Raw genomic sequence first — 24570 nt, 5'->3', positions numbered from 1 at the left:
AGCATCAGGGGCTGGAGGGAGGGCAGCAAAGCCTGCACAATGGTGAGCATGGGGAATGAAGAGCCTCACAGCTCAGATGGGGCCTCACTGTGCACGGTCTTGTTGCCGTGCTCATGGGTCTAAACGTCCCATCTACATGCAATGAGAAGCCAGCACCATCCTCACATGGGCACAGGGCACTGGAGGACAGGCTCCATATGTGAACAGGGAAACCACATGAGGAGGCTGTGCCACAGCTCAGGTGCAAGAGGTCAGACTGTTGCCCAAGGAAGCACAGGGAAACACTAAAGAAGCTCTGTATCTGCAGACAAGTCAGGGGTCAGGGCACCAGGGTTCTAGAGACCTGGTGAGAAACTAGAGAGGTCCAACATCCAAACCACAGGTTCTCCATGTCATTTGCCACTGATCAAATATTTACAGAGGCTCTATTATTAATTCACTAGGGATGCAGCAAGTGAACTAGAGACAGGTCTCTGTCCTCTCTGAGAATGTGTCCTGGTGGCAGGTATCAGTGAGCAGGAAGAGACCAGCAAGACAGCTCTGGACTGTGATGGTTGCTAAAGAGGAAATACACAGAGCAATGTGACTTTCAAGGAAACAGGGAGTACACTCACCCTATGAGGGCATCTAAGGAGGCCTCAGACACCCTTCAGCTGAGGACTGAGGATACAAGAGAAGAACCATAACTGAGAGGGTGAATGAACACAGCATTCGTAAGAAGGGTTTAAGATGTCAGCAAAACTTAATAATGAAGCACCAGAGGTGCAGCCACACTTGAGAAGAGATTCAAGATCATTCTGATGCAATAATCAGAAATGACAATCTACACCGTGAGAGCCTGCCTCTGAAGAAATCCAAGATGGCTCTACTCTTATCAAACGTCTCATCCCTCAGGGATCAAAATGTTTGGGGGTATTCTATCTGCATTCTAGGGTGGATTGTATGTATGGCACAAGACACTTCAAGGAGAGAAGATTTTCGTCATCTGGAGTACATAATCTTCTAACAGAAATTAAGACTTTAAAAATCTTTCACATGCCTTCTATTTAGCATTCTTACTTCAACAATATGAACATATAATATTTCAGAATGCTTGGTTATTTTTACTCCTCATTCAGTTGTGACTGATAATTGTTTTAGGAATTTCTTCTTTCCAGGGATTGGTTTACCACTAGATTTTTAAAATACACAAGTTCTTAGTCTCCACTGACATCAGTACAGTAGTAATCAGTACTGACTTAAGAGCTCGACGTTGACAATGCTGAGCTTTCTTATAAAATTCATCTCAAATTTAAAATATTAAACAGCATAAAATATATAAAATAGTGTACATTAAATTCAGAGCAAATTTTAGTGGGAATGCACTTAAAACATGTATCTGTATACATTTTACCTACAGAAAACTTGTACAAAAATAAGGAAAATCTTGTTGAATGAATAGTCACGTGAATTGTACTTTATGCAGAGCATTTTAAGACAAGAAGGATCTTACCATGTCTAACTGGCCCCTTTTCCCTTTATAAAATGAAGAATAAAGAAATCTAGCAATGTCTATTTGATTTATGCAGTCATATGATGAGTGAAAGAATGCATGCATGCCAAGTCGCTTCCGTCATGTCCACTCTTTGTGACCCTATGGACCATAGCCCACCAGATTCCTCTGTCCGTGGGATTATGGAATTCTCCAGGGAAGAATACTGGAGTGGGTTGCCATGCTCTCCTCCAGGGGATCTTCCCAACCCAGGGATTGAACCCTATCTCTTATGTTTCCTGCATTGGCAGGTGGGTTCTTTCCCACTAGCACCACCTGGGAAGCCCTAAGTCAAAGAATATGAATCACCAAAAATAAAGGGGCTTTTAAAAATGATTAATGTTTAGGATTCTCTATTTCTAGAGGATCATGTCATCTGCAAACAGTGAGAGTTTTACTTCTTTTCCAATCTGGATTCCTTTTACTTCTTTTTCTTCTCTGATGGCTTATAGCTAGGACTTCCAAAACTGTTGAACAGCAGTGGTGAGTAGTGAGTACGGGTCTTGCTCCTGATTTTAGAGAAAATGCTTTCAATTTTTTGCCATTGAGGATAATATTTGTAGTGCGTGTGTCATATATGGCTTTTATTATGTTGAGGTATGTTCCTTCTATGCTTGCTTTCTGAAGAGTTTTTATCATAAATGGGTGTGGAATTTTGTCAAAGGCTTTCTCTGCATCTTTTGAGATAATCATATGGTTTTTATCTTTCAATTTGTTAATATGGTGTATAACATTGACTGATTTGCAAATACTGAAGATTCCTTGCATCCCTGGAATAAAGTCCACTTGGTCATGATGTATCATCTTTTTAATATGTTGTTGGATTCTGTTTGCTAGTATTTTGTTGAGGATTTTTACATCTATGTTCATCAGTGATATTGGCCTGTAGCTATCTTTTTTGGTGGCATCTTAGTCTAGTTCTGGTATCAGGGCCTCATAGAATAAGTTGGGAGTTTGCCTTCCTCTGCAATTTTCTGGAAGAGTTTGAGTAGGACAGGTGCTAACTCTTCTACTAGAGTTAATCAGTGAATATAGTAAAGTTGCAGGATATAAAATTAATACACAGAAATCCCTTGCATTCCTATATACTAACAATGAAAAAACAGAAAGAGAAATTAAGGAAACAATCCCATTCACCACTGCAACAAAAATAAAATACTTAAGAATAAATTTACCTAAAGAAACAAAGGGCTTCCTTAGCGGCTCAGCTGATAAAGAATTTGCCTGCAATGCGGGACACTTGGATTTAATCCCTGTGTTGGGAAGATCCCCTGGAGAAGGCGGACAAAGGAGGCAAAAATATACAATGTACAAAAGACAATCTCTTTAACAAGTGGTGTTGGGAAAACTGGTTAACCATGTGTAAAAGAATTAAACTACAGTACTTTCTAAGACCATACACAAAAACAAACTGAAAATGGATTAAAGATGTAAATGTAAAACCAGAAAGTATAAAACTCTTAGAGGAAAATATAGGCAGAACACTCTCTGACATAAATCACAGCCAGATCCTCTATGATCCACTTCCTGGAATAATGGAAATAAAAACAAAAATAAACAAATGGGACTTAAATAAGCTTAAAAGCTTTTGCACAACGAAGGAAACTATAAGCAAGGTGAAAAGGAAGCCTTCAGGATGGGAGGAAATAATAGCAAATGAGACAACTGACAAAGAATTAACCTCCAAAATATGTAAGCAGCTCATGCAGCTTGATACCAGAAAAACGAACAACCCAGCCAAAAGATGAGCCAAAGAACTAAACAGACATTTCTCCAAAGAAGACATACAGATGGCTAGTAAACACATGAAAAGATGCTCAACATCACTCATTATCAGAGAAATGCAAATCAAAACCACAATGAGGTACCATTACATGCCAGTCAGGATGGCTACTATCCAAAAGTCTACAAGCAATAAATGCTGGAGAGGGTGTGGAGAAAAGGGAACCCTCTTACACTGTTGGTGGGAATGCAAACTAGTACAGCCACTATGGAGAACAGTGTGGAGATTTCTTAAAAAGCTGGAAATAGAACTGCCATATGACCCAGCAATCCCACTTCTGGGCATACACACTGAGGAAACCAGATCTGAAAGAGACACGTGCACCCCAATGTTCATCGCAGCACTGTTTATCATAGCCAGGACATGGAAGCAACCTAGATGCCCATCAGCAGACGAATGGATGAGGAAGCTGTGGTACATATACACCATGGAATATTACTCAGCCATTAAAAAGAATTCATTTGAATCAGTTCTAATGAGATGGATGAAACTGGAGCCCATTATACAGAGTGAAGTAAGTCAGAAAGATAAAGACCATTACAGTATACTAACACATATATATGGAATTTAGAAAGATGGTAACGATAACCCTATATGCAAAACAGAAAAAGAGACACAGATGTATAGAACAGACTTTTGGACTCTGTGGGAGAAGGCGAGGGTGGGATGTTTCGAGAGAACAGCATCGAAACATGTATATTATCTAGGGTGAAACAGATCACCAGCCCAGGTTGGATGCATGAGACAAGTGCTCGGGCCTGGTGCACTGGGAAGACCCAGAGGAATCAGGTGGAGAGGGAGGTGGGAGGGGGGATCAGGATGGGGAATACATGTATATCCATGGCTGATTCATGTCAATGTATGACAAAAACCACTACAATATTGTAAAGTAATTAGCCTCCAACTAATAAAAATAAATGAAAAAAATAAAATAAAATGCAAATCTGACAATGTCAAGAAAAACACACAAAAACCCACAATGAGGTATCACCTCACACCAGTCAGAATGGCCATCATCAAAAAGTCTACAAACAATAAATGCTGGAGAGGGTGTGGAGAAAAGGGAACCCCTCTTACACTGTTAGTGGGAATGCAAATTGGTACAGCCACTATGGAGAACAGTGTGGAGGTTCCCTAAACCTCTTAAACAGAACTGCCATACGACCCAGCAAACCCACTGCTGGGCAGACACACTAAGGAAACCAGAAGTGAAAGAGACACATGTACCCCAATGTTCATTGCAGCACTGTTTACAATAGCTAGGACATGGAAGCAACCTAGATGTCATCAGCAGATGAATGGACAAGGAAGTTGTGGTACATACACACAATGGGATATTGAATATTATTCATTTATAAAAAGGAATGCATTTGAGTCAGTGAATGAGATGGATGAAATGAGGTAGATGAAACTGGGACCTATTATACAGAATGAAGTAAGTCAGAAAGAGAAACACCAATACAGTATATTAACGCATATATATGGACCTATATGCAAGGCAGCAAGAGACAGACGTAAAGAACAGACTTTTGGACTACGTGAAGAAGGCGAGGGTGGGATGATTTGAGGGGATAGCATTGAAACATGTATATTACCATATGTAAAATAGATGACCAGTGCAAGTTCAATGCATGAAGCAGGCACTCAAAGCCAGTGCTCTGGGACAACCCAGAGGGATGGGGTGGGGAGGGAGGTTCGGGGAGGGGTGACACATGTGCAACGGTGGCTGATTCATGTCGATGTATGGCAAAAACCACTGCAATGTTGTAAAGTAATTATCCTCCAATTAAAATTAATTAAAAAGGTCAATATTGATATAAATATTTTAGATATATAATAAATAAAAAAGTTATTTGCTTGAGAAAAGATTTTTTCAAAAGAAAAATTATCTTTAAACAGCACACTTCTCTGACACATCAAGTTTCTCCAACTAAAGTAAACAGCTAAACCTCCTCTGTGAAACAAAGTGCCTTCTGGGGAATGGGGCTGGGGCTCACCACACACTCTACATGGAGACAGTAGTGTCAGAGCATCTAGGAACACACCACACCAGTCAACTGACTTTCTAGTCTGAACACAATTTTATCTCATCTCTGACATTTCTGTGCCACTCCTCTCTTTTCTCATTTCCATATTACTTCACACCTAAACTTGACACCACTCCTCCTCCCGTCCTGTTCCCATCTGTGTGCATGTGTGAGGCAGACACACACACTCACACACACATTCCCTCATAAGCCTCCTTGTTCCTCAACACCAAATTCTATTCTGACTCACACGCCCTTTTCCCCTGCTGCTCAGGAGCCTGAATCTGAGTGCACATGAGGAATCTCCTCCAAGGACTCTAGATAGTCACCTTTCAGGACAGCTGCAGTACAGGTGACTGTCCTTGCAGGGAGACAGCAATAACTGCCAAGGGTGCCGGTGCCAGGCTGGAGAGCACGTGGGATAAAAACGCAACCATCAGAAATGCTGAGAGCGTCGTTCTGTGGGAACCACTAAGCTAAGCCTCAGTTTATTCATCTGCAAAGTGGGCATCACAGGGCTGTTCGTGGAGACTAAGTGAAGCAAGCAAGAGTGTCCACTTTGCAGCTGTGGGCATAAATAACTGGGGAAGCAGCAGGGCTTAAAGTCTGAGGAATTGATAATTTCATTTAACAATAAAAAAATCAGGGACGGATGCTCAAAAACTACTTAGACAGCACTGAACTAAAGCACACTGCAATTAATATAATTTCCTTTCTTCAGCCAAAATAATTTACACTTGAAATTTCCAAGTTCACTTCTCCCCTCCCCACTGCACTTGCTCACCAGCCACACCAGACAGTCGGGACCAGGGACCAGGCTGTGGTGGGGTAGGGGGTTCACTGGCATGAGGGCACGGCTGTCTCATCTTTCATATGACCTGCTGCGCTGAGTGTACGGCACTGAAAGGACAGTCCCTCCATCTACACTTGCATTCCAGAGTAACAACTGCTTAGGAGACACTGGACTATGTGCTCGTTTTCCAGGGTATCAAATTGCCTCTGAGACACAGTAACAGCAGCCAATTCAAATCCTATCATTTGGAGAACCACCTTCAAGGGTCTCATTCGTTGTTTAAGAAGGAAATCATTGCATTATGAAAAGGGATTAGAATGAAAATAAATTTGCCTCCTAAATAAACAGATGAACTAAAGGCCTTGTGCTCTGCAGAGCAGCCAGGTCTAGTAAATGTAATGACCTCCTAATACAATTACAACACTTGGAAATTGATTATAGGTTTTACATTTTAATAAACTGAGCATATAAGAAGTTTAACATAAAGTACTTTTGGTCTATCAAATCAAGAACATCAACACTGAGCTAAAATGTTCTGACACTAATATTTTACCCTAATTTTATATACACACATGCACATATACACAGATATATGGTTGCTTGAAACATCACTGATAATCCATAATCAACGTGTTGAATCAGGTTATTACTTTGAAAATTCCAGTTGATATACACTAACTCATAGAACAAAGACTGTCTGATTCTTAAATTGTATATTTTGAGATCTTCAGGAAAAATACCAAATTAGCGGAGTATTTTATTAGTGTGGACTTAGCACTCCTGAGATTAGGTTAAAGGTTAAAATGACTAACATACAAGCATGAACTAATATGCATAAAAATTTTCTCTAGTTTCAAGAAAACTGCATACATCAAAGAGGAAGGAGAAATCCACTTGGACCCTGTAAAACTTTACTCTTAAAACCTCAGTGTTGACAGGCCATGCATGAGTATAAAGCCTGTAATGAAACAGTACAGAATGTTCACGTCAGGATTTCCACAGGTTTCACAGCCTGCCTTCTCAAGACTCCCTGTTAAATAAGCTCTTCTGTGTAAACTGGATGAAGAGCATTCCAAGACCTCAATAACAGCCATAAAACTTCTCATATTTACTAGAAATATCTGGGTTATAATGTTTCCAAAAGTCAACAATGCCGTCCACCAGAAAATTTCTTATATTCTAAAAAAACACAATGCATAAATTATTTCAGTTCAACAAACATTTCCAGAGTGTTTCCTGCATGCACACACTACAGTGAGTCATTAACAAGAAGATGACTTAAAGCACAGTCATTTGTCTCAAGAAGTGTCCAGTCCGACTATGGAGAAAGAGCTCAACGACATAAGAACTCCCAGGGAGCATGAGAAGGGCAGGGAGTACAGGACAGAGGAAGTGAAGGGTGGAGGGAGATGACACATGAGCAGGGTTTAGATGGGTCAACAGATCACCAAGAAGACAAGGCAGGGAGAGAACTCCAGACAGAAAGCATGAAGTATTATACTGGGGTCCCAGAACATACAGCAAGCATAGCATATTCAGAAACTAATAATTCTGACTGGATAGCATAAAAATGCAACAAAGGGAGACTTGAAAAGGAGAATAAAACACGAGTAGGTGAAATGCCATGAAGGTCTCACAGCAACACAATGGAGTTTAATTTCACCCTCCAGGCAATCAGAGTCACGTTAACCAGGAAGCAAATTGCCCGTGTCAAGCTGCCAGGTGTCCAGGGGTCAGAAGGGCCAAAATGAAAGCAGCAACTCGCCCTTACTCCCCTCTGTGTCCGTGCAGCCAAGAGGCCAACAAGGGTATTTTGCTCCCCTACTCCATGTCCTCCCAAGATGGCACCAGCACAGTCAGATGACAGGCAGTGCAGGTGGGGAGCTTCCTCACTGCAAACATGTCATGGCCCAGGCTGCTGGGAAGGAAAGAGGGGAGGCGTGCCTCAGCCGAGGCTCCTGGAGTGGAGGCGCTGGACGATGAGGGTAGGTGCACATGAATGGCCACGGGCAGAGCACCTGAGTCCTCACTGTCCCTTCCAGAAAACCAGAGTGCAGTACCCAAGTCCCGTGCAGGCAGGGCGGCCTGCCAGGGAAAGCAGGCCTCGGCTCAGGCCTAGAAGACCACACGGAGGCCTGGGCCTAGAGTCAGACCCCTCAGGTGAGATCTGTGATCTGCAGAAATCACTCCCAGACACAGCAGAAGCTGAACTGGATGGAGAGAATTCACAGTGATGAGGCCAGGAGGCACCAACTGGAATACTCCAGGTTGCACATGTGGACTAAACTCTTGATAAACAGACCCTCATCCACAGAGGACACGGAGTGAATCCAGGAAGGGCTGATAAACTGGAAGAAAAGGGGTGGGGGGTGGGTGTCAAGAGACAAAACCAGTTCAGCTGGCAGTGAGGGATGAGTTTGAAGGACAGAGCTACATCAGGGGTGATTTACAAGATGGAATGATAGCAGATTATCATGAGGACAAAGGTATGTTCGGGCTTCCCCTGTGGTTCAGCTGGTAAAGAATCTGCCTGCAATGCAGGAGACCTAGGTTTGATCCCTGGGTTGGAAAGATATCCTAGAAAAGGGAAAGGCTACCCACGCCACTATTCTGGCCTGGAGAATTCCACAGACTGTGGAATTCTGTCACAAAAAGTCAGAAACGACCCGAGTGACTTTCACTTTCAAAGGTATGTTCAGGTACACAGAGTGCTGAGGTAGAGGAGGGTCAAGGATACACAGCCGGAGATGCTTTTCATCAAACAAATCAGTTGAGATGATGGCAGATGACAGTGTCAATGGGCTTGACTAGCAGAAGTGGATGGTGTGGGGTCCTGGTACAAGTGTGAGGAGTCCCGACTAAGAAGCAGCAGACCGAGACCGTCACCCACCCACCCAGCCTGGAGACCTGCAGCCATGAGGGCAGAGCAGCCTCGAACAGAGGCGGCACAGAAAGCACTGCCTAGGGGAGCAGGAGTCCTCAGAGGAGACTGAGGTTGAGAGGAGATCTTTCTAAACAGGAAACACGGTTTCTAGAAAGAAGGATGGAAAAAGCTGAGAAGAGATCAGCAAAGTAAGGAACCAGAACAGGAGATGATCAAACTGGACAGAACCAGTATCTATAAAGACCCAGACGTCAGGTGCTGCTGGAGGTGACAGTGGGACATAAAGCCAAAACCCTGACCCAAGGTCCCCAACCTTTACCAGGGCCTGACCAGTCTCTGCGGGCATCAAAGCCACTAATGGTCCCAAATACTCATGTTCTTTTACTCCATTTGTGAGATGTCTCTTTAAATAGACTTTTACTTAAAAAAAAATCTCTGAAAATTTGTTTGGCAAAACAAAGTTTTCATCAAGAGCAGAAAAGAAACACAATTGTTTATGCTCACTGGACTAGAAAAAGTATTTATTAATACTGTTCTTTAATTCAGAAATGATTCCCAAGAACATCTGTGTTGGGAGGACTCTACAAGCTCATTTACTTGACCCTAACTGCACAGGACTCTACTTGCACTCTGAAAATAACAGGAGCATCTCAGAAGAAGACCACATCAATTCCAACAAGCTGGGGAAGATAATTACCAAAAGTGATCTTTCTAGTAAACCTATTATTCACCAAAACTTAACTGAGGCTATCTTTCGGGTGTGTCCTCAGACCCTGTGTCCTCTGGTCCTCTCCAGGAGGAAAAGCTAGCCCATGAGACGTGTTTATATTTATTCTTCAAACGAGATTCAGTACACCCTTTCCACCCTGTTAAAGACTTTCCCCTTGGGTCCAATTCTATAAATTCCTAGAAAAATACAGACAAAACTTTTCATTAGCTTATCAAAAAAAGGCAAATTACAAGCAGAATCCTGATCAGACCTAAAGGAGAATGCTTGGAGCTCTCATTCATGAATATATTAACAAAACAGATCCATTCAGGGTGATTTATGAAGGGTGATCTGGCTCAGATACCCAAATCTTCCATTATTAGCACAGCTAAGGAGTCTCACTTTAATACAAGTTAGTATTGTCCTTCTTCCCTTACACATCTCATATGTGTCCCTCCCCAAGCTGTGTGTCATTGTGAGTTTTAAACTAGTGTCTCAGATAAACTCCATACTTTAGTCATAAAAGAAATGATAACCACCACTGATCATATACTAAGCTTTTACTATGTGCCAGGTGCTTTACCCAGACCTCAAGAATCTTTACAACTGTGTCTGTGGGATGTAAAATATGGCAATTCACCTTGTAAATAAACTAGAGTGATTCTCTTCGGACTCCACACATAGTATTTTTAATTTATAGACAATGATAAATAATAAAATAGCTAACATGAGACTCTGGATCATCTTAATATTAATTCACATCTCCTGCATTAAATATCTACTCACATCTGCTATATAAGTTAAATTACCAGAAGTGCAGATTCCTTTCCAAGTCTGTATCCCTTCCTGAAAGACACACTAACATGCTTTAAAATAGACAAAAGAGAGGCAGAAAGAGGTAAAAAAATAAATAAATAAAATCATACGGGAAACTGATTTAACCAGTTCAGCAATATTTATTTTCCATCTGTAAGGAAGCTTTATGAAAATCTGTTTTATCAGATGGATTCACACAGTAACATTTTAAGAAACAGATTTCATTTTGCCTAAGTTGCTTCTTTCCTGGATACTTTTCAGCACTCATCAGAAGGACAGAGATAAACACTTTAAACACCATGATGGGCAATGTTGGAAATCAGGTCTGTCTTTCACATGCCCGAAATAGGGAGCAGCAGCACTCACCTCCTTCGCACTCTTGATTTTGGTCAGAAACATATGCAGCTCCATCGTCTCTGCAAACAGTGCACGACATACTGCCTGGTAATGATTTGGTGCCTCTGCTTCAGTCGGGAGATGAGCCGCACACAACTACAGAAGAGGAAAACAATGGTGCCTGCTTATTATCTGTGGTTTTAAGGTACCTGAAATACAGACAAACCTGGTAGTGCCCATTTTCACATCACACGGCAAGGCAACCCCATGATTCCCATGACCCAAAGCTGAATGCACAACAAGACCACCAGGGAAGTCCACACAATTATACAGAAAGAGAGGTTCATGACTAACCACCTCCCAGTACAGGTGAGCTTTCAGAATTAGCTTCTATTTGACAATGACAGCACGTGTGTAAAAGTGTGGCCTGGGAGTAGAAGAGGGACAACCACTTACAGAGTACTGATCATAACTCAGGTATTTTAATAGCTACCATTTATTATTTATCAAGCCACGTCCTACATTTGACATATTATATACACAGCATAACATCATTTACTCTTCCATGTAGCCCTGAATTAGCACCACTTTACAGCAACAGAAACTGAGGCTTCAGAGGAAGCTAGGGACTTGTCCATGGTCATAAAGTTAATGTAAGGGAGGAGGATTCAACACAGTCATATTTGATTCTGAAGCCCAAGCTCATTCCAAAACACGTGCAGTTGTATAGTTTGGTAACAAGAATCCCAAGAAGACATGTGAACCACTGGGAAGATACCTCATCATCAGATGGGCAGTGGTGGAAAGAGGGCAGAGGGCAACTGTGATACCTCCAGTCCTAATGTCATCAATGGTACACAGCGCATAACTACTTATGGGTCAAAGATGCAATTTAATACAAAGCACAACAATTTAGAAAAATCAAACAATTTATTAGATTGAAAAAGACGTCCTGTTAAGACTATAATGCATTAGGATAATTTTATCTTTCTATAATAATTTTGCATCTGTGTACAGTAGTTATATTTTAACATATTTGCATTAAAAAGTTGTAAGTTCTCCCTTATTATTTACCATATGCTTGACATTAACATACATTTATTATATTTAATAACTTGTATCTTTTGGAGAGTAAAAGATATCTTTGTAGCTTGTAATATCCTTCATAATGTGGATTTCTGTTATTTTTCATTTGTAATAAGTATTGTATGCAATTTAATAGATTACTATCTTTAATAAAATACATTCTCAGGGAAATGTTTCGGCAAGTGTGTCAGCAACAAACTTTCTTCACAAACAGGTTAAGAACAGACGCACTGGGAGCATGAGAGCAAAACTGCACAAATTTAACTATTCACAGAGCAACCAATGAACAGAGTGTATTTTTTGCTCAATTACTTTTATATGCAGAACAGAGCTTCTCACATAAAATTATCATTTCCAAGGTGATGAAAGGCAACTGCTAGGACTTCCACCTTTCACTCGTCCCACAATTTTATACTCCAATTACATACTGTGAAATATGGCATAACATTTTTTACTGTAATTCATAGTAAGAAATGCATTTACCATAAGGATTCAAACACATGTGTAAGTATATGTTTTATACACAAACATTTTACAAAATGAAACTTACACAATCAACTGATTTCACAACCCATTAACAGGCTGTGCCCTGTAACTTGGAAAACCTGGTGTAAAAGTCAAATCTTTTTAATGTATATGATATAATCATATATGTAAACAATCCACAAAAATTATTAGCACTAAGAAGAAATTTTAGCAAAGTTGGGGGATACATGATCAACACAAAAACATTCTATTTTCATTTTTAAAATAGTAAAAAAAAATTTTTTTTAATTTAACCAAGGAGGTGTGAAACTTACACACTGACAAACTAAAGAAGACAGATGAATGGACAGACATGCTGTATTCATGGGCTGGAAGGGTTAATATTGCTAAGATGGTTGTTGTTGTTGTTCAGTCACTCAGTCGTATTGAACTCTTTGCGATCCCATGGACTGCAGCACACCAGGCTTCTCTGTCCTTCACCATCTCCCAGAGCTTGCTCAAACTCATGTCCATTGAGTTGGTGATGCCATCCAACCATCTCATCCTCTGTTGTCCCCTTCTCCTCCTGCCTTCAATCTTTCCCAGCATCAGGGTCTTTTCCAGTGAGTCGGCTCTTTGCATCAGGTGGCCAAAATACTGGAGCTTCAGCTTCAGCATCAGTCCTTCCAATGAATATTCAGGATTGATTTCCTTTAGGATTGACTGGTTTGCTCTCCTTGCAGTCCAAGAAACTCTCAAGAGTCTTCTCTTAAGATAATAATACTACACAAAATGATCTACAGATTGAATGCAATTCCTAACTAAATCCCAAAGGCCTTTTTGAAGAAATGGAAAAGCTGATCCTAAAATTCATGTGGAATTGCAAGGGCCCCAAATAGCTGACACAATCTTGAAAAGAAGAGTGCTAGAGATTCCAGCTTCCAAATTTTAAAACTTACCTCAAACTTATAGTAATCAAAACAAAGTGGTATTTGCATAACAACAAACATATAGATCAATGCCACAGAACTGAGAGTCCAGAAATAAACCCATATATCTATGGTTGATTAATTTTTGATGAAAGTGCCCAGACCATCAAGGAGGGAAAGAATAGTCTCTTCAACAAAATGATGCTGGGAACAGTGGATATCCACATGGGGGGGAAAAAAAAAAGTTGTACCCCTACCTCACACCATACATAAATATTAACTCAAAATGGATCAGAGACCTAAATTTAAGAGTCAAAACTATAAACCTCTTCAAAGGTGAAGTGAACCTTCATAGGGGTGAACCTCCATGGTCATGAACTTAGTAGCAGCTTTTAAGACATGATACCAAAAGCACTAGATACAGCATATCTTACTTTACTACAGCACTATATTATGCGTTGCAGACAGTGTGTTTTTTACAAATTGAAGCTTTGTAGTGACCCTGCACATTAGGCAAGTTTATCAGTGCTATTATTCCAGCACCATTTGTTCACTTCTTGGCTCTGTGGCACATTTTGATAATTCCTACAATATTTCAAACTTTTTCTTATTATTATTTTATTAATTTATTATTACTATCTTATTATTAATAATAATAGTTTTTATTATTTTATTATTATTTGTTGTGGTAATGTGATCAGTGATCTTTGATGCTACTATTATAATTGGTTTTTTGTTTTACATTTTAAAGTATGTATTGTTTTTTAGATATAATGCCATTATACACTTTAAAATAGACTACAGTATAGTATAAATGTAACTTTTATATGCAATGGGAAACCAAAATATTCATGTAACTCACTTTACTGTAACCTTTGCTTTGTTGCAGTGGTCTGGAGCTCAACTTGCACTACCCCCAAGGTATGGCTGTAAATGGATAAATTAAACTTCAAAGTTAAAAATGTACACTAGTCAAAAAGGCCATCACCAAAAAACCTACAAACAATAAATGCTGGAGAGAAAAGGGAACCCTCTTATACTGTTGGTGGGAATGTACATTGGTACAGCCACTATGGAGAACAATGTGGAGATTCTTTAAAAAACTAGGAATAAAACTACCATATGATCCAGCAATCTCACTACTGACACATACCGTGAGAAAATCAAAATTCAAAAAGACACATGTATCCCAACATTCCCTGCAGCACTATTTACAATAGCCAGGACATGGAAGCAACCTAAATGTCCATCAGCAGATGAATGGATAAAGAAGTTGTGGTGCATACATACAATGGAGTATTACCCGGCCATAAAAAGGAATGAATTTGAGGCAGTTTAACTGAGGTGTATTAACCTAGAGACTGTACTCAGAGTGGAGTAAGTCAGAAAAACAAGTATTGTATATTGACGTGTGTGTGTGTCTGTGTGTGTGTGTGTGTGGAATCTAGAAAAACGGTACAGATGAACCTATTTGCAGGGCAGGAATAGAGACACAGACATAGAGAACAGACTTGTAGACACAGTGGGGGAAGGAGAGGGTGGGACGGATTTAGAGAACAGCACTGAAACATTTATATTATCCTATGTAAAACAGCTATTGGGAAGTTGTTATGTACCACAGGGACTCAACTCAGTGCTCAGTGACAACCTAGAGGGGTGGGAAAGGGGTGGGGAGGTTCAAGGAGGAGGGGATATATGTATGTTGTTCAGTTGCCCAGTCATGTCTGACTCTTTGAGACCCCATGGACTGCAGCACACCAGGCTTCCCTGTCCCTCACCATCTCCCAGAGTTTGCCCAAGTTCATGTTCATTGCATCAGTGATGCTGTCCAGCCATCTCATCCTCTGATACCCTCTTCTCCTTCTGCCCTCAATCTTTCCCAGCATCAGGGACTTTTCCAATGAGTCGTCTGTTCACATCAGATGACCAAAATACTGGAGCTTCAGTTTCAGCATCAGTCCCACCAGTGAATATTCAGGGTTGATCTCCCTTAATATTCACTGGTTTGATCTCCTTGCTGTCCAAGAGACTTTCAGAAGTCTTCTCCAGAATCACAGTTCGAAGACATCAATTCTTTGGTGGTCTGTCTTCTTTATGGTCCAGCTCTCACAAACATATGTGACCACTGGGAAGACCATGGCCTTGACTACATGGACCTCTGTCGGCAGAGTAATGCCTAACCTGGATATATGTATACTTATGGCTGATTCACGTTGTTGTAGAGCAGAAACCAGTACTACTTTGTGAAAACAATTATCCTCTAATTTAAAAAAAAAATGTACATCAAAGGATTCTATCAAGAGCATGAAAAGACAATCCAGAGAATCAGAGGAAATATCTGCAAATCATGTATCTAATAAGGATCTACTATTTATTCAGAATGCATAAAGAACTCTTAAACTCAACAAAAGATAAACAACCTAATTTAAAAATGGACCTGAATAGACATTCTTCCAAAGAAGGTAGACAAATGGCCAAAAAGCAAACAAAAAGATGCTCACCATCATGAGTCATTAAGAAAATGCAAATCAGGCTAATTCAGGTCAATGTATGGCAAAAACCACTACAATATTGTAAAGTAATTAGCCTCCAACTAATAAAAATACATGGAAAAAAAAAAGATGAAATGTTAAAAAAAAAAAGAAAATGCAAATCAAAACCACAATTAGATACTACTCACATTCACTAGGATGGCTATAAAAGCAAAGAGAAAATGGAAAGTAAATGTTAGCAAGAATGTGGAGAAATTGGAACCCCTGTGTATTGCTAGTAGAAATGAAAATGGTGAGGCCACTGTGAAAAATAGCTTGATGGTTTCTCAAAAAGTTAAAGATAGAATTACCATGTGATCCAGCAATTCCATTCCTGAGGTGTATTTCCAAAAGAATTTAAAGGAGGTATTCAAGCAAAAACTGAAACACAAATGTTCATGCCAGCACCATTCACAGTAGCCAAAAAAAAAGGTGAAAACAATTCAAGTATTCTTAGCTGAGGAGTGGATAAACAGTGGTATGTTCATAAAATGGAACCTTATTAAGCCATAAAAAGGAAGAAGGTACTGACACATGCCACAACATGGATGAACCTTAAAAACATTACACTCAGTCTAGGAAGCTAGACACCAAAAGCATATAGCATATGATTCCATTTATATGAAATACAAGAATACATAAATCCACAGAGACGGAAAGCTGATCAGTGGCTGCCATGGGCTGAAGGAGAAGGGATAGGTTTCCATCTGAGATAAAGAATAGGCTTTGGACTGAGATAGCGCTGATAGCTGGATAGTATTGTGAATTACTTAATGGCACTAAATTGTGCAACTTTAAATGGTAAACTTTGTTATGTGTATCTTACCACAATTTTTTAATGTACAAAAAAAACCACACTTTTTTTAAAGCCAATGAAATTTCATGAAGTTTCCACTGAGACATAGGAGAAATAATCCCTTAGAGGAAAAATAACCCCATAATTATTTCAGTTTCAATGAATTACCTGATGATTATTCTTTGTGTTTATATGCATCATCACATCTAATTCTTATGTCAACCCAATTTAGAGATTAAGAAATAGAGATTTACAATAACTAAGAATTTACCCAAGCCACATACCTAGCCAGCAGAATTGGAAGTGAACCCAGGCAGTCTAACAGCTGAATGGTCTTACACTAAAAGCAATATTCTTCAAGTGCTGAAAACAGTTAGAACACAGCATACAGGCAGCATGCCCCAAATGACCTCTACAGTTACCAAACAAGTGACGCTTGTGGAGGAGTGGAAATTCTACAGACTTGTGTCCACAAGTTTGCTCTCTTTGCGTGCGTACACAGTCTCTCCTCTATACACACCCCAGACCGTACATGCAGAATTTTGTGGTCTTTTCTCCATTTATTAAAAATTTCCCACACTACATGATTATAATTTTAAAGACCATATGATAATCCATGTAGCTGATACACCATTTTTCTGGAAGTCATTTATTTCCAGTTTCAAAACAGTGTAATTAATGCTGTGATACACATCTCCTTGTTATCTATGTAACATTTCATTTTAAAAATCATCTCCTTGTACAGAGAACAGACTGGTGATACCAGTGGTTGGGGCTTGGGGGGGGGGCGGGTACAGAGTGGAATGGGTGAAGGTGGTCAAAAGGTACAAACTTGCAGTTATAAAGTCAGTCAGTCCTAGGAATGTAATGTATAGCATGGTGACTAAGGTAACAATACTGTACTGAATATTTGAAAGTTGCTGAAAGATAGAACTTAAAAGTTCTCATCACAAGAAAAAAATCTGTAACTATGTGTAGTGATGGACATTCACTTGACTTATTGTGGTGATCATTTTGCAATTTATACAAACAAGGAATCATTACCTTGTACAGTTGACACTAATATAATGTTACATGTCAATTATACCTGAGCTTAAAAAACTGACCTCTTTGAAAAATTTCTAATAGTAGTATTACTGTGTGGGAAAATTTTGAACACACACAAAATGAGGTGAACAGTATAATGAATTACCATCCATCACCCAATTTAGCAATGATCAATTCATGGCCAATCTTGCTTTATCTACATCCTCATCCACTTAAGCCTCACCCTCCAGGATAATTTTATAACAAATTTCAGATATCTGAATTTCACATGTAGATATTTCAGCATATACTCATTAAATGATTTTTTAAAAATATACTCACAATTCTACTATAATATCTAAAAATATGAATAATTCCTAATATCACCAACTATAGAGTAAAACGTCAAATTTTCCTGATTGTCTCAAATATACCCACAGTTCATTTTTGTTTTTTCATTACTCTAGGAGGTGGAGCAAAAAAGATATTACTGTGATTTATGTCATATCTTGGGCAGAGAGTGTTCTGCCTGTGTTTTCCTTTAAAAGTTTTATAGTACCCAGACTTACATTTAGGTCTTTAACCCAGTTTGAGTTTGTTTCTATGTATGGTATTAGAGACTGCTCTAATCTATAGATTCAATGTAATCCCCATGAAATTACCAATAGCCTTTTTCAGAACTTTCCTGATAGTTCAGTTGGTAAAGAATCCGCCTGCAATGTGGGAGACCTGGGTTCGATCCCTGGGTTGGGAAGATCCCCTGAAGAAGAGAAAGGCTACCCACTCCAGTATTCTGGCCTGGAGAATTCCATGGGCTGTATGGGGTCACAAAGAGTTGGACACAACTGAGACACTTTCACTTCACTTTTTCAGAACTAGAACAAAAAATTTTAAATCTGTATGGAAACACAAAAGGCCCCAAATAGCCACAGCACTTTTGTGGGGAGAAAAATAGAAAAGCAACAAAGACAGATCTAGAAGAAATAGGTTCCTTGACTTCAGACTGTACTACAAAGCTACAGTAATCGAAACAGTAGGATACTGGCACAAAAACAGACACACATCAATGGAACAGGAAAGAAAGCCCAGAGGCAAACTCACACACACCTATGGTCAACTAATCTATGACAAAGGAGGCAAGATACACATTGGAGAAAAAACAGCCTTCAATAAGTGGTAGGAGGAAAACTAGACAGCTATATGTAAAAGAATGAAATTAGAACACTCTTATACATTTCATTATGGACACGAAACTGAGCAAGCTCTGGGAGATGGTGAAGGACAAGGAAGCCTGGCATGCTGCAGTCCACAGGGTTGCAAAGAGCTGAACACAACTTAGTAAGAAAATAACAACAATGTACTTCATTGAAAGCCAAAAGTCTAGGAACTATTATCAAATGTTAGATCACCATTCAATTTTTTAAAGTGAAATAACAACTCTGGAAAGAAAGAGATACTGCTGTACACATTACCTTCATGACATCTCTATAGGACCGGATGGCTGAGACTTTCCTCTTTTCGTTGTCATCCTCCTCCAGACCCTCATCCGCAGCCTCGTAGCCCTCATCATTGCTGCCATCAGCCTCTACCGTGTTGGCCATTCGATCAATGAGCTGCTCCAGTGGGGGGCTTAATTCCCTTTCTTCATTCTCCTTCAAGCCATAGTCCAGTGCCTTATAAATAATAATTCCCAAAGATTCGATAACCTAGGAACATTAAGGAAGGTGGTTAATAGAGACAACTGAATAGCTTTATAGAACTAACTGTAAGGCATAGAATATTTTGTATGATATTTAAGCTAGGTCTAATCTATTCCATTTCAGAAATGTGACACATTAAATTTGAGATTAAAAAAGTCTCACCTGTGCTTTTTAAAAAAATCTCAGATGGAAATATTTGTGCAATTTCTTCAAACCAGTATGTAACACATACACAAAGCCTTTTCATGTTTTCTTAATTCATGTTAAACACTAGAATCTATATTCTCCATTTATATAAAATACCAGCAATACCAACCAGGTTGACTTTCCACATTTTCAAACCATATTTTTTCAGAATAGACAGAGTTACAGAAGAACATATCCATTCAGAACTGTTATGACAACACTTATCTAATTAGGGATTTCATAGACATATCAAGGATCTGAGACTGAAAACTCAGTGACTGCTAGCAGCTAACTTAAGCTTAAACAAACAAATCTATTTACAGCCGTGTCCTTCTGACAGGGGCTGGCAATGCTGCAACTTCCACCTTAAGGTGCTGCCTGCACATCAGGTGGAACCATCTGTAAACCAGGCTGGAGTCTTCTGTCAACTGATTGGAGAACTCCCCCAGGGCAACAGGTACAGGCTGGAAAAGACAGAGTGGCTCAGCAGCATGCACTTGCGTGATGCCTCCAGGGCCAACCTGGGCCAAGCACATGTAAAATGCTTCCAGTGGATGATGGGATGCCTCTGTACACACCCAAACTCATGGCTAGAAGGGTCAATAACCCCCAGTTTATGATGGGCAGCTCAGGACTCAGGTAACTTAGTGGCCCACCGTTGAGAGTTCAGTCTTGACTGTGGACCAGCATCAGACCAAGAGCTATTTCTCAAAAGGAAAGCAGTTCTCCACAAAGAGCTGCAGGGCTCTGCTCCAGAACCCTACGGGCCTGCACTGCAACACACCCGCAGGGATGCCCAAGGTTCAGACTGTACCCCTCTCTGCCACTGACACAGCAAGCACCACTACATCTGCAGGGTCAGGCCCGTATAGCAGAGAAGCCAGCCTGGCAGCTGCATTTGTGGCAGAGCTCTTCCTGTCCTGGGTCCAGCTCAGAACTAGCAGCTTTCTGGGTCCTTCAGCAAATGGGCTAGAGTAATACAACACACTTCGAGGAATATGTGCCTTCAAAATTCAGATTTCACCAGGCTTTGCGCTTTTTTTCTGGTTGCAGTCAGGACCTTGGAAAGGATGTCCTAAAACATTTTGGAGGGTCTCCCAGCTCCAGGATAAACTACACGCACCTGATTTCAATGTCCCAAATCTATTACCTTTCCTCATTTAAACCTGAGCCATGAAGCAGTCCTATATGTAATCCAACCTCTCAGAAACACAACATAACAAGGCTGGGCATTATTAGACTAGCTGACTCATCACTTTCACGGACTCCAGGAACTTCTAGCCTTGTGCTAGAGAAGCATCTACCTACACAGTCTGGAGCTGGTGATAACAGATGAGCACCCAAAAGACAACTGAAACATAACAGTACCTGGACACATTAACTCGCCTACATAAATACTTACTTATTTATACTTATAAATACTTACTTATAAATACTTACTTACTAATTTTAGAAAGTCATTTTTCAAAACTTATGGTGTTTGTTCAGATGCTAAGTCATGTCTGAAAGTGATTTAAGTATTAAGTAGGAGAGCTCCAACTAAGAAGCCCTTCAGAAAATTAGAGACATTTTTTGCATGCTGACATTGATTATAATCTACCTGTATAAATATCAACCTGACACTTCTCCATCTTGTTCACAAAAATACTGTAAAAGACTTACTACACTTTCTTGCTACAATATCTAAATACTAACTGCGGTACTCTCATATCTAGTAAAATTTATCCCCCCAAGGAATAATTTTCTATTAGTTAATCCAGCTAATGTCCACTATACTAAGCACCCTTCCTTTCACTTATGAATTCAGTCCACAGATATTTACTAAGAATCAAGTGTATGTGCCAATGAAGGAACAGATGAGGAGAAGAGACCTGTGGCCTTCACAAAGTTTTGTCCTAGGGAAAACAGATAATTAATAAGCTAAATGACTGTGCTACACATTATAATAAAGAAGGGAAGGGTGTTATGAGAGCATAATTTAATAGGGAGCCCTAACTAGTCTGAAGATCAGGGAAGCCTTCATTAAGAAAATGAATTTTAAGTAGAGTTAACCACAAGAAGAAGGGGGTTAGAGAAGAATTCCAAAGATGGGCAACAGTGAGTATGAAGGCCTAGAGATAAGGAAGAACATGGAATGAATGACTGAAGGAAAAAAACTCCTAATGACAAGAGGACAGTTAGGATGAGGCTTGTGAGGTGGGAATATATTCACACATCGCATGAGGCCTCAAAGGCTCCCTGACAGGTCTGAAATGAAAGTGAAAGTGAAGTCGCTCAGTCGTGTCCAACTCTTTGCGACCCCATGGACTGTAGCCTGCCAGGCTTCTCCGTCCATGGGATTTCCCAGGCAAGAATACTGGAGTGGGTTGACCATTTCCTTCTCCAGGGGATCTTCACCACCTAAGGATTGAACCTGGATCACCCGCACCGCAGGCAGACTCTACCATCTGAGCTACCAGGGAAGCCTGAATCTTCATCAAGTAATAGCAGGCCACTGAAGGGTTTTGGGAAGTGGGTCAGTATGATATTTTCATTTTTAAAGCATCAGTCAGTTAGTTCAGTCGCTCAGTTGTGTCTGACTCTTTGCGACCCCATGGACTGCAGCACACCAGGCCTCCCTGTCCATCACCAACTCCCAGAGCCTACTCAAACTCATGTCCATTGAGTCAGTGATGCCATCCAACCATCTCATCCTCTGTTGTCCCCTTCTCCCACCTTCAATCTTTCCCAGCATCAGGGTCTTTTCAGTATTTTTAAAATATATCATGCCACAGTTATCAAACAGGATGGTACTAGCAAAAGAATAGACAATGAGATTCATCGAATAGCATACAGAGCTCAAAACAGACTCACAAAGATAAGAGTCAACTGAGCACTGACAAAAGAGTAAAGGCAATTTAAAAGAACAGGCTTTTCTTCAAACAGTGCTGGAGCAACAACATCCACATGCAAAAATATGAGTCTAGACTCAGACCTTACACCTGTCACAAAGTTACAAGTAAAATACAAAACTATTAAACGAGAAGATAACGTAGGAGAAAATCTAGTTGACTTTGGGTTTGATGATTTTTTAAAGATACAAGGAGTGATCCATGAAATAAAAAACTGGTATGCTGTTAGACTTCATTATAATTAACAAATTCTGCTGCATGAAAGGAACTGTTCAAAGAATGAAACAACAAGCCACAGCTGGAAGAAAATATTTGCCAAACACATGTGTGATAATGGAATGGTATCCAAAATACACAAAGAACCTTAAAACCCAAGCAGAAAATAACTCCTGGAGTTTCCTAGTACTTTCACTGCCATAAGTCAGGTTCACTCCCTGGTCAGGGAACTCAAGTCCCACAAGCTATCCAATCTGACACCCCCCCCCAAAACAATTATCCAATTACAAAATGGGCAAGTGATCAGAATAGACACCTCACCAAAAAAGATATACAGATGGCAACGAAAATGTGGAATGATGCTCAAGATCATATGTCATCATAAACTGTACCATCGTTTTCTTAGGTCACTCTCCGAAGGCAACAGAAATAAAAGCAAAAGTTAACAGGTGGGACCTAATCAAACTTACAAGCTTTTGCACAGCAAAGGAAATCATAAACAAATGAAAAGACAACCTACAGACTGGGAGAAAATATTTGCAAATGATGTGACCAACAAGGGCTTAATTTCCAAAATATACAAACAGCTCATACAATGCAACAATAAAGTAACTTACAGCCCAATAGAAAAACAGTCAGAAAACCTACATAGACAGTTCTCCTAGGAAAACACACAGCCAACAGGCACATGAAAAGATGCTCAACACCACTAATTATTAGAGAAAAGCAAATCAAAACTATGAGGCACCACTTCACACCTCTCAGATGGCCATCATTAAAAAGTCTAAAAATAACAAATGCTAAAGAGGGTGTGGAGAAAAAGGAATCCTCCTACACTGCTAGTAGGAATGAAAGCTGATGCAGCCACTATGAAAATAATCAGGAGATTCCTCAAAAAGCTAAAAATAGAGTTGTCAAGCGAACCAGCAACCCCACTCCTGGGCATATACCTGGAGAAAACTGTAATTCATAAGATATATGTACCCCAGTCTTCAATGCAACACTATTCACAACAGCCAAGACATGGAAATAACCTAAATGTCCATCAAAAGATGAGTAGATAAAGAAGATGTGGTACATATATACAATGGAATACTACTCAGCCATAAAAAAGAACAAAATAATGCCATTTGCAGCAACATGGATGAACCTGGAGATTGTTATATTAAATCAGGTAAGTCAGACAAATACCATGTGATATCACTTCTATGTGGAATCTAAAATACAACACAAATGAACCTATCTACAAAACAGACTCACAGACACAGGGAACAGACTTGTAGTTGCCAAAGGAGAGAGTGGGAAGACTGGATTGGGAGTTTGGGGTTAGTAGATGCCAACTATTATATATAGAATGGATAAAACAAAGTCCTCCTATATATAGCACAGGGAAATATATTTAATATTCTATGGAAAACCATAATGGAAAAGAATATATAAAAGAATGTAAAAAAAATCACGTCATCAGGGAGTTACAAATTAAAACAGTAAGATACCACTATATACCTACTAGAATGGCTAAAATCCAAAACAATGATATCATCAAATGCTGATGAGAATGTGGGGCAGCAGGAACTCTCATCAATGGTTGGTAAAGATGCCAATGGTTCAGCCACCATAGAAGACATTTTGGCAGTTGCTCACACAGTCGAACATAGGCCTACCATACAATCAAGCAACTCTACTCCTTGATATTTACTCAAGCTGAAAACTTCAGTCAGTTCAGTTCAGTCGCTCAGTTGTGTCCGACTCTTTGCGACCCCATGAATCACAGCATGCCAGGCCTCCTTGTCCATCACCAACCCCGGAGTTTACTCAGACTCATGCCCATTGAGTCGGTGATGCCATCCAGCCATCTCATCCTC

The 24570-nt window shown here is 39.9% G+C and overlaps 1 protein-coding gene across 5 annotated transcripts in view; it reads right to left on the bottom strand.

The window, feature by feature from the left end:
• SPIRE1 (spire type actin nucleation factor 1) overlaps positions 1–24570 on the bottom strand; it is a 173895-nt gene that overhangs the window by 53826 nt on the left and 95499 nt on the right. For all 5 annotated transcript variants that reach the window (XM_070464511.1, XM_070464512.1, XM_070464513.1 and 2 more), the window contains 2 exons: positions 19185–19418; positions 10910–11035 (listed from right to left, as the gene is read on the bottom strand). In XM_070464511.1, the coding sequence (XP_070320612.1) occupies positions 10910–11035; positions 19185–19418 (360 nt within the window). The remainder of the gene's footprint in view (positions 1–10909; positions 11036–19184; positions 19419–24570) is intronic.

The sequence above is a fragment of the Odocoileus virginianus genome, unplaced genomic scaffold (genome assembly GCF_023699985.2).
Source record: "Odocoileus virginianus isolate 20LAN1187 ecotype Illinois unplaced genomic scaffold, Ovbor_1.2 Unplaced_Contig_27, whole genome shotgun sequence".
Lineage (NCBI taxonomy): Eukaryota > Metazoa > Chordata > Mammalia > Artiodactyla > Cervidae > Odocoileus > Odocoileus virginianus.
The sequence above is the reverse complement of the archived record's forward strand: the minus strand, read 5'-3'. Positions and strand labels throughout refer to the sequence as shown.